This window comes from Monodon monoceros, unplaced genomic scaffold (assembly GCF_005190385.1).
Source record: "Monodon monoceros isolate NGI ecotype Baffin Bay Population unplaced genomic scaffold, NGI_Narwhal_1 Super_Scaffold_19, whole genome shotgun sequence".
NCBI classification, from domain to species: domain Eukaryota; kingdom Metazoa; phylum Chordata; class Mammalia; order Artiodactyla; family Monodontidae; genus Monodon; species Monodon monoceros.
In genome coordinates this window covers 52,916,703-52,927,719 of record NW_021703775.1, presented here as the reverse complement: position 1 = coordinate 52,927,719, position 11,017 = coordinate 52,916,703, and the positions used below count along the sequence as shown (strand labels likewise).

Here is an 11,017-nt window from a genome sequence, read left to right as displayed (position 1 = left end):
GACCGGGGCACGAACCCGTGTCCCGGTCCGGGAAGATCCCACATGCCGCGGAGCGGCTGGGCCCGTGAGCCATGGCCGCTGAGCCTGCGCGTCCGGAGCCTGTGCTCCGCAACGGGAGAGGCCACAACAGTGAGAGGCCCGCGTACCGCAAAAAAAAAAAAAAAAAAAAAAAGTCACTTCTGCAGGCCAAACTTAAAAGTGTAGAATGCCAGAACTGGAAGGGGGCTTGGAGAACAGAGTTCATTCCCTTCCACTATATTCTATCTTTCTTTCTCCTGACCAGCCTGGAAGCATCTTTAGAGGAGGGTTTTCAAACTACCTAGTTCTCAATATTGCTAGAGTATCTTCCTGCCCCATACCACTCCCCCTTCATCTGACAGATAAGACCAAAGTTTAGAAAAAAGGAATGATGTCTAAGGACATACATTTAATGCAGAGCAAGAACTAGAACTCTGGTCTCCTGGTTCTCAGATGATGAAACAAATCCAACTGATTAAATTTTAAAGATCTTACTGACTTTATTCAACGAGTCATGAATTGGGCAGCAATCCAACTGGCAGACAGAAAGTAGCACTGGAGAGCTGTACAAAATGAAAGACTTTTATAAGCAGAAGGAGGGAGGACAAGGAAGTTATTCTAGCAAAGGGCTGATTGTTTTAGGCAAGGTCACCTTCCTTTGGGGGACAGTAGGGGTCTATCAGTGCTTACCAGGTAATGTCAGATGGGCTGGTTTAAGATTCCACTCCCGGGAGAGATTGAAACTGTAATTAAGTTAGGTATTAAGTCTCAGTCCGGTGGTGTGGGGCTTAGGACAAGTGACTCCATTTGGGGTTTGCTGTTTCTTTCTTTCTTTCTTTTTAAACACAGATCAAGGCATTTCTCCCTTACACAGTGTTAGAGGGAGCACTTTATACCTTTCAATTAATCATTTCCAGGAGTAGAGATTACTCAACTTTTTGAACATTTTAGTCTTTAGTCTTCTGATGCGGAAAAGTTCTGTTTATTGTCTAACCGAAGATCAAATGCGACGATGTGTGCAAATGCACTTTGTAACTGAAACAACTCCCACAAATCAAGTCCCGCCAACTTCTGGTCCTGCCCCTGCAATTCGGATCTAAACAAGAAAAATGTGGAAACTTCACAGGCCAATTTTGTTTTCGTCTGTAACACCTGGTGGCTTTTCTGGTTATACCTGCTTTTTCTCATGAACTGAGAGTCGAGGAGGCATATGGGCCTCACTAGGCACTTCCACAAAGCTGAGAGTCATGATTGTTAATCCTGGCCACACACAGTCCTGCAGCTGTTAGCAACCCTGATTTGCCGCTGAAGAGAAGGGAAGTCGGGAGAGGCCAAGCGGGAATCACACTGAGCATCGCCAGAACTTCCGACTCTAGGCTCAGTGTTGTTTAGCTGCAGGTTTACTTGGCTGAAATTATTTAAATGATTTCTTAGAAAGGTTTACCAATTATACCACCTGTGATCTATACTCTGCTCACCAAAATTATAACAGTAAAGTGAAATTAATTAAAACAGCCCCCCAGGCATTTTAGCTTCTTCTATAGAATCAGCAGTAGTGCCAAAGGTGAATTAATTTACTGATTTGGAGATTCCAGCCATTTTATAAGGGTCTTGAATGCCTGTGGGTGTTTTCTCCTGGTTCACGGAGAATCTCCCCAAATATACTTGGCAACCTCCCCTAGAAAGGCTGCCCACACCTCCCACGGTTTTGTTTAGGAAATGTAGTCACCCTGCTCCCTGACTGGGAATCCTAAGGTCCCTGTAAATGTTAGCAAAGTCCCCTGCGCTCTCAGAGCCTGGATCCTACGATGTCCGAGGCTGAGCCGGGGGGAGGGCTCTGGCCCTCCTGGTTTCTCTCCTGGCTATTTTGTGCCACCTAAGTTCTCAGGGACCTTGAATGAGGTACACCCAGGAGGCAGTGTACAGGTCCCCTTCCACCCTGAGAACCTCCGGTAGGTAAGCAGCCAGATCACCGGGAAGGCCTCTGGAACTTTGTTTGTTGCACTGGGGGCAGGGGGCTGCCTACGGAAGGCCTGGACTTGTGGTAAGGAAGCGCTGTTACACTGTGTATTGGAGTTTTCCCTGTTTAAAACTACTTGAAAAATTCACCCTCCAAAAGGAGTTTGCAATAAGGAAACCAAAACCCCACCTGGGGGAATTGGACTGAGCTATTCCCAGCACCTTTGCAAAAGGCGTTCTCAGAGCCTGAACCCTCTTTGCATTTACAGTTCAAATGGCTGCCAAAGAAAGAGTCTCATGGAATCTCATGGAAGCTGATCCAATCTGACACTTACTTCCCCAAATTGATAGCAATCGCTATGTCATTCAGAAGTGGATGGTGTTAATTTGCGTGTCATGGATCCTTTTTTTTTTTTTAAGAGTGGAAGGTACTACTGAGAAAAATGAGTGCAGAGAAATTCAGAACCCATATGCACACTGTACTGTAGTTTTAAAATCATTTCCACATTTATTACTTCTCTGTTTTTCTCCCTTTCTGAAAATACGTTCCAATTTTGCATTTTTAAAAGGCACCCTATTAATTCTCCAAAATTAGTTCTTCCCACAATGCCAGCTTCTGAGCCAAATGATGTTTGAATGATGAAATGTTGCCGGCATGTTTGCCAGGCAAAAATAGTTAAGCTTCACAGTGCAATTAACACCAGCCTTGCTTGGGGGGGGGGGGGGGCATCGCTCCAGGCATAGGCAGTCATGCGGCAACTAGGACTCCAGCCTTCTGTCACGCAGCCACAGGCCGACGTGGCCTGAACACCCCGCATCCTCCAGGATGCTCAAGTTGGCTGCCCCAGGCAGGTCTGAGAGCTGTGCCACCTTCCCTGAGGGCTGGTTACATCTGCAAGGACAGAGCAGTCTGGAGAGCGCACAGGCAGCAGTGGCTTCCAGGCTGGCCCCCGCAGAAGCTCCGCTCTCAGGGATACTTCTGGTGGCTTCTCAGGCTGTGGGAGAGCCTCTTTGCTGGATGTGATCACCGGGCGAGGCCACGGCGGCAAGATTAAGTCAGGCCAAATCTGGATCAACGGGCAGCACAGCACGCCCCAGCTGGTCAGGAAGTGCGTGGCCCACGTGCGCCAGCACGATCAGCTGCTCCCCAACTTGACCGTCCGCGAGACCCTGGCTTTTGTTGCCCAGCTGCGCCTGCCCAGAGACTTCTCCCAGGCCCAGCGTGACACAAGGGTAACTAACAGACCCCAGTGATCCCCAAAGAGCCAAAACACCCTTCCCCTCCCCGTCCCTCACTTCCTGCCTCAGGGTCCGGCCACAGGTCAAGTTTGAGCAACCCAGCTCACCATCTGTCCCTCCGAAAACGTCCACCGTGCGCTCAGCCCTGCCCCTCCATCCCCCGTTTTCCTTTAAAGTCCCATCTCAGCCCCAAATGTGTAATGAATATTTGCTCACTTGTTTTCCGGTTCTCCGTGCGGGCAGAAAGCCAGGGCATGGCCACGTTCCCAGTAAGTGGTACCGTGCTCGGCACGTGGGAGCTGCTCTGGATGTGTGGAAAGAATCAGGGAACAAACGTTGAATCGGGGAAATGAAGGCTGGCGCCGTAAACCCAGGCGTCTTTCCACTGTGGGTCGCCACAGGCCAGGCTGCGAGCAGGCCGGCGCAGCCCTCCTAAATCCGCAGGCCCCTGCCTCCCAGGTGGCCGACGTGATCGCGGAGCTGCGGCTGCGCCAATGCGCCAACACGCTCATAGGCAACTCCTACGTGCGGGGCGTGTCCGGGGGCTAGCGGCGCAGAGTCAGCATCGCAGTGCAGCTGCTGTGGAGCCCAGGTGAGGCAGGAGGGGCCTGCACCGCCCGCCTGGCTTAATCCGGTCCAGCCGGAGCCCTGCCCCTTAACCAGGCTTCTCTTTGGTGGGAAGGAATCCTCATCCTGGATGAACCCACCTCTGGGCTCGACAGCTTCACGGCCCACAACCTGGTGAAAACCCTGTCCAGGCTGGCCAAAGGCAACAGGCTGGTGCTCATCTCCATCCACCAGCCTCGCTCCGATATCTTCAGGCTGTTTGATTTGGTCCTCCTGATGACGTTTGGCACCACCATCTACTTGGGGGCAGCCCAGCACATGGTCCAGTATTTCACGGCAGCCGGCCACCCCTGTCCCCGCTACAGCAACCCTGCCGACTACTATGGTGAGCCAGCCAGGCCAGAGGCAAAGAACAGGGCTCCCCTACACCCCGAGCCCCGCCAGGAGAGAAACTCTCAGAAGCTTCAGGAGAACAGGACCGAGCATGGAGACAGGGGGGCAGATGGGGTGTATTACAGGCTTCAGTTTGCCAAGCATCAAATGCTAGGAATGGGGGCCTGAAGAAAGCAGCTTCTGACATAGCCACCCTTGTGTGCATGACAGATAAGAACCTTCTGAGAGCTCCAAACCGGAGGAGATATAATCCAAGAGAGTTTGGATCCATTTCTGGAACTGTGGTCTTCATTCAGATTCTGTAGGGAAACGGGATATTAGAGGTCGGAAACCACCAGGAAATCTTAAAGCCGTGCCCTGGTTCCCCCACAAAGGCAGGGAGCCCAGAGGCTCTGGGTGGTGGAGGGGGACCCAGGGCCCAGGCCAGCTCAGGGCTTTTTGGTGGTCTTGGCCAATGAATCTCTAGGTATGAAAATTGCGGTCAGCACCAGAGATGCCTTTCTGCTTGGGGTCCTGAGGCCTCAGCGTATGGCCCTCAATTCTTGTGGGGACAGTTGCCTTTCCAGGTGCCCACCCTGAAAGCAGGTGCCTGGATCCTGAGTGCTGAGGAATGCTGTGGCTGCTGGACAGGCTGCGTGGTTGTACCAGGGCTGGGGAAGCAGCAGCTGTGGCTTGTCCCAAACATAGGTCACCTGGAGCCCAGCCTTCCTCCCAGGATGGCCTGGTGTAGCAAGGGCCTCCCCAGTAAACATGATGACAAGGACCAGCTCCTTGAGGGCAGACACTGTGCCCACAGGTGCCAAGCCCCAGAGGGTGTCCCTTTGACCCTCACAGCCCTGCCAGGCCACGGTCATCTTCGTCCTTATAGATGAGAAAACTGGAGTCCTTATAGTCAGGCGGCAGAACTGGGCCTCCCACCTCCCAGCCCAGCCCCTCCCAGACTCCAGGCCCTGCTGCCCACACCTTCCTCCCGGCATCTACCCTCCAACTCTCCCCTAGGACGACAGGCCACTCTCTCTGGCCCACCAGCCCTCGCCCTCTGCACTCACTGCCACTGTGTGAACTCACCTAGAGGTCACCCTCCCTCCCTGTGCCCACGTGCCAGTTTGGCTTCCTGCCAGTGTGTCATCCTCTGGCCGGTCACCCCCAGATAAGGGGGTAGAGGGCACCTGCCAGCCTGGCCATTGGGAACAATACGCTGTAGCCCTAGAGAGAAGTTGCCAGAAGTCAGGTGCCCAGATCTGAAAAAACAAATTTTCTTTTTCTTAATTTTATATTATTATCATTTTTGGGTGGCGGGGGGAGCTCTTGCCCACAAACCCCGGGGCAGATGGCCCTCACGGATCCGGGCCGCACGGTCTGGCAGAGAATCTGGCGTTTGAAGCTAGGGCCCCGCACACTGAAGGGACCTTTCATGGTTTACAAGGCCTCTCCGAGACGTTATCCCGCCTTGAGATGTGTCATGAAAATGGGAGGAGGGAAGGGGCAGAGAGGTTAAGAGGCATCCCCTGCCCAAGGGAGGGATGGAGGGAGGAGAGGCCTAGGAAGGCCCTGGCTGTGGCTGGCGGGTGTGCCCTTCTGGCATTTCAGGGGCCCCGGGAGAGGAGGGCTGTGGTCTGGGGCTACCAGGTGCTGCCAGTGGAGGTGACATGGAGGTGCGTGCGGCCCAGCCTGTTCTCCAGCTGGTCGTGCTGGCTCCCTCCTCCCGGGGCACTGAGAATTATACTTAATATTTGGCCAGACCCTGGCACCCTCCAGCCAAAACATTCTTCCCTTTTGGGCAGGCTGCTTGGGAAGCCAAAATGACTAATTCACATTGAGAACTAGAGCTGCCGGGAGCCAGACTGCTCAGCCTCCCGTGGCCGGCCCGCCTTCTCCCCGTGGTGGGCACGCCCGGGAGGCTGAGTCCTCATCACAAGCTTCGTGGACGGCTGGAGTTAGAGCCAGGGCATAACTGTGCTGTGGCCTTGGGCTCCAAAAGCCCAAAGCTTCCTTCTCTGTCCTGGGGATGTCCCCATAATAAGCCTGCTTGGTGGGACCAGTGCCAGTGTTCACTGGCCCTTCTCCCGAGGAAGGCTCTCTGTAGACATCGGGGACAGTCCTGGGCGTCTCTCTGCCTCTCTCTGCTCTGACCGTCACTTCATGGTCCACTCTCAGAAGGTGGGGAGCATGTCCCGGGGCACCGGGGGCTGACCAGTGTCATGGGCTGTGAGCACCTGCGGGGCCCGGGTCGCTCTCTGCTTACAGTGGACTTGACCAGCATCGACAGGCGAAGCCAAGAGCAGGAAGTGGCCACCAGGGAGAAGGCTCAGTCCCTTGCAGCCTTGTTTCAAGAAAGAATACGTGGCTTCGATGACTTTCTGTGGACAGTGGAGTCAAGGGAGCAGGGTGTGGGCACTTACGTGCAGAGGTAAGGCAGCCAGGTGGCCCTGCGTGTAGAGCGCCCTGCAAAAGGTGGCCGCCCCCAAGCCCCCATGACACTCTCTGTCTCCTGACAGCCCGGCTTCCCCGAGGGACACCAACCCCTTACAGCCTCCCACTAAGCTGCCTGGCCCCCTACAGCAGTTTGACACGCTGATCCGGTAATTGCCATTTCATCACACACACACACACACACACACACACACACTCCCCAAAAGTCTTTGTTGTATCAAATTAAGCCCTTTGGATCTAAAGTGAATTTGAAAGAGGAATTTGAATTTGAAGAGGCAGAATCATTTGAAAAAACCCAGCACCAGCCCTCCATGTGCTACAGAGCATTCCTCTTACTTTGATTATTTAAACAAAATCAAAATTTCCTTGATAGCCAGATGCTCGTAGAAATCACCCAGAATGACTATGAAAAATTCAGTTGATACAGGAGACCCTCAAGTAGAAAGGGAAGGTTCCTTGATCCACCGGCCCTCAGAGAAAACCAGACCTGAGTGTTTGGTGTGAGTCTAAGATGTTTCCATGCACATAACCATTTTAATACATAAATGGGATCATACGTGTTGTTCCATAACCTTTCTTCCCCCCCGCCTTAGAATAGCTCCTCTGCCTCTCATCTGGTTAGGTCTTCCTCAGGGTTTCCAAATCTAGCCATAATTCATTTACCCATTAAGTCCATATTGATGGTCAGATTACCTTCAGTCATTTGCTATTACAAGTAACTCTATGACAAACATCCTTGTACATACACCTTTACGCTCTTGATTGGTTATTTCCTCAGGATAACTCTTTAAATAAAATACCAAGGTGATACAGTGGTGATAAAAGTCATAATCATTGACTGAGTACCTACTGTGAGACAGATGCATTCATCGATTTTCTCGTTTGATCCCTCACAGTAACTGAGGTGGGCACTGCCCTCCCCATTGTACAGAGGAGAAAAATGAGCCTTACAGAGATTCAAGGACATTGCCAAGGTCACAGTGCTGGTGCCTATTGTCCCTTGGCACATCTTTATTCTGTTTTTTAAGTCGTCAGATTTCCAACGACTTCCAAGACCTGCCAGCCCTCCTCATCCACGGGTCAGAGGCCTGCTTGATGTCCCTGATCATCGGGTTCCTCTACTATGGCCATGGAGCCGTCAAGCTCTCCTTCATGGACAGGGTGGCCGTCTTGTTCATGATCGGAGCTCTCGTCCCTTTCAACGTGATCCTGGATGTCATTGCCAAATGTGAGTGTGGCCTGCTCTCCATGACCCACATGTGGAGCAGCATCGGCCATGCAATGAGCTGGTCCAGGGCCGGCCTGAGTTCCTCTGAGCTCCTGGAGAAGACGGGTTTACTGAATAATTTCACCGTGACTGTGAAATAAAAGATGATGGTTGTTTTTCAAGTTCGAACATTAGTATTAGTATGCAAATGAGAACAAATTACCAAGGAGTCTGAGGCATTCCTGTCCTAGCAGGAGTTATACTGACAGCAATGCAGAACTCACAGAATTACAAACATCTAAATCAGGATCTAAAATTGCCTGTTTTTTAAAAAAAATACATGATATTGAGGCAATAAAACTATTTTTAATTGTACTAAGAGAGACTCAGAAACAGAGACACTAAATTAATTTCACTTTTTCATTCTCCTTTTCTCCCCTTTCTAAGGTCACTCGGAGAGGGCGCTGCTTTACTATGAACTAGAAGATGGGCTGTACACTGCGGAGCTGTATTTCTTTGCCAAGCTGACTGGTCAGGCCTGAGAGTGAGTGGCCACCCTGGGTAGGAGGAGGAGCAGAAAAAGCTGCTCCACGTTGTACAGAAGTTACAGGGAAGCGTTTTGCTGAACTGTGGGGCCATGTATCATCTGTGGTTACAAATGCCACGTTGCTCTGGGGAGTTTCAGAGACTTGATATTGTTTAAACATTTACTACAAGGCCAGGACTATGGACCAGGAATGACGTTTTTCTGGTCATCAGAAACCTAACAAAGAAGAGGTGGGAAACACCTAGCATACTTCACCTCTCCAGTCTCACCATGTCCCTGGGAAGTGGGTCAAGCAGGTGTGACTGTCCTCATTTCAAGGAAGCGGAGGCTCAGAGAGGTTATGTGGCTGTCTCAAGGCCACACAGCTACCAGGTCTGGGCCGGCAGGGTGGGGACTTGAAACCAGGTCTTAGGAGCTCTGAACTGCCCCAGAGGGAGCACATGACATCTGCAGGGGGAAGCCAGCAGTGAGCTCATGCTTGAGAGTCCCACACACCCACGCCCACCAGCCCTCCGTGCTGCAACCCCGATCAAACCACCAGGAGGGAAGGTTGGTGTCACTGGGGGCTGCTGCTTTTGAACATTTAAAGAACAGTAGCAGATGAAGGCATTGGCTCCACATCCTTGCAAGGTCTGTCCTTCGCAGATCCTAGGGGAGCTTCCCAAGCACTGTATCTATATCATCATCTATGGGATGCCTACCTACTGGCTGGCCAACCTGCGCCCGGGCCCCGAGCCCTTCCTGCTGCACGTCCTGCTGGTGTGGCTGGTGGTCTTCTGCTGCAGAACCATGGCCCTGGCCACCGCCGCCCTGTTCCCCACCTTCCACATGTCCTCCTTCTTCGGCAACGCTCTCTACAACTCCTTCTACCTCCCTGGGGGCTTCATGATAAGCTTGGACAACCCGTGGACAGGTGAGGCCTGCTCCCCTCACCTGGTCAAGCTTTTTGAGGCCTTCTGTGGCTGGATTGGCCTGCTTTCCCCTGGAGATGAGAGCTCAACCCTTACGTCCAACTTCTGGGAGCAGGTGCCAAGGGAGTGGCTCTACACAGGGGGAGTGGGGCGTGGTGCAGATGGCACCTTCTCATGCAGCCCGGCTGACACCCAGGGCCCACCCTTGACTCTCCCTCACCCTCCATGTCACCAGTGAGCCAAGTCAGTTCTGCCTCCTGTGTCTTTCTGAAGTGTCCTCTTGCCTTACCCCCCCCCCCACCCTGGCCCCTATCAGCCCATCGTGGGCCACTGTGATAGGCCGGTATCTGTGACCCTGGTTCCTCCATGTCCCCTCTCAACCCTCATCCATGCAGCGCGAGCTTCCTAAGGTGCAGATCCAGCCACTGCTTTCCTCAAGTGTTCCTGGGGCTGCTCATTCCCTGCTGCCTCATCCAGCTCTTCTGAAGCCCCCAAGACACTCCATGCTCTCACGATGGAGCCTGTGCATCCCTTCTCTATAGGAACGCCACCCGCTACCATCCACAGGCCTTTCCTGTCCTGTGCGATCAGGGTTCGTTCCTTCCTCCTCCTCCCTGAACCATGATGCCTCCGCAGGGTCAGGGTACAGACTCAGTAATCTCTGGCTTGGGGCTGCTGAGTCTCCCCAGTCCGTAAGCTATGTGAAGCTGAGCACATGCTGGACACCTGATGAAATTACTCTCTGGGGTTATGATGGGTCAAACGTGCGGTGATCCTGCAGCCACTAGGTCCCTCTGCCCCAGTCCATGTCCCGAGCTTCCCCTCTGCCCGTTCACCCTTTTGTTCTCACCCCCACCCCTCCTTGCTCCCTCAGGGGACTTGCTGTCCTTGGGTCAGAGCCACCATGGCCACCCTCCAGGCTCACTTCCCAGGGAGCAGATCATTAGACTGTGTGAGTAACATGACTCTCACCGCCTCCAGTGCCCGCGTGGATTTCCAAGATGTCCTTCCTCCGATGGTGTTTTGAAGGGCTGATGCAGATCCAGTTTGGTGGGCACACGTATCACCTGGCAGCTGGCAACATCACCATCCCTATCCCGGGAGACATGGTAAGGAGCCAAGGCTTTGGACGCTAAAGAGATGGCAGCCGTCTGAGCGTGTTCTTAATGAGCTCACTGATGTCTCTGTCCCCAGATCCTCAACGCCATGGGCCTGGGCTCATACCCTCTCTACGCCATCTACCTCTTCATCATAGGCATCAGTGGTGGCTTCATGGTCCTGTACTATATGTCCTTAAAGTTCATCAAACAGAAGTCAAGTCAGGACTGGTGATTCATGCCCAGACTCCTGCCCGCCGGTGGGGGGCTCGAGAAGGCCCTTCCACTGCACTCCCTCCCAAGGAGGCGCTTCCCAGGCACAAGGAGGACCGGGAGAACACAAAGCTCAGCTACATCCTGTCCACAGTGCTGCAGTGGCACAGGCTGGCCACAGGATGGCAGTAGAATAAAGACAGTCGAAAGATATTTCTGATCCCCGGCCAGAGCTTGCGATTTACTGGGAATGTGAAAACCATACTTGGGGACACCTACAGTGTCGCTAATTTATTTCCTTTTGATATGTATTTGCATAGGCAACTAATACAAGACAGGAGCAAATTAGGTATGAATCGAGTAGTTAGGCTATGCGGAAACAACAACATAATAGTTAGTGGAATATTTGGCTTCATCTTCCAGGGTCCTCAAA

General features: G+C 52.7%; 1 protein-coding gene across 1 annotated transcript in view; it reads left to right on the top strand.

Annotated features, from left to right (window-relative positions):
* The window catches only part of ABCG8 (ATP binding cassette subfamily G member 8), an 18,732-nt gene extending 7,948 nt beyond the window's left edge, over positions 1 to 10,784 (top strand). The window contains 10 exon segments of the mRNA XM_029231617.1: positions 2,972 to 3,210; positions 3,676 to 3,808; positions 3,899 to 4,168; positions 6,424 to 6,586; positions 6,675 to 6,758; positions 7,638 to 7,837; positions 8,264 to 8,347; positions 9,016 to 9,276; positions 10,256 to 10,383; positions 10,469 to 10,784. Of these exon segments, the coding sequence (XP_029087450.1) occupies positions 2,972 to 3,210; positions 3,676 to 3,808; positions 3,899 to 4,168; positions 6,424 to 6,586; positions 6,675 to 6,758; positions 7,638 to 7,837; positions 8,264 to 8,347; positions 9,016 to 9,276; positions 10,256 to 10,383; positions 10,469 to 10,606 (1,700 nt within the window). The 3' untranslated portion in view covers positions 10,607 to 10,784.
* The last annotated feature ends 233 nt before the right edge of the window (positions 10,785 to 11,017 follow it).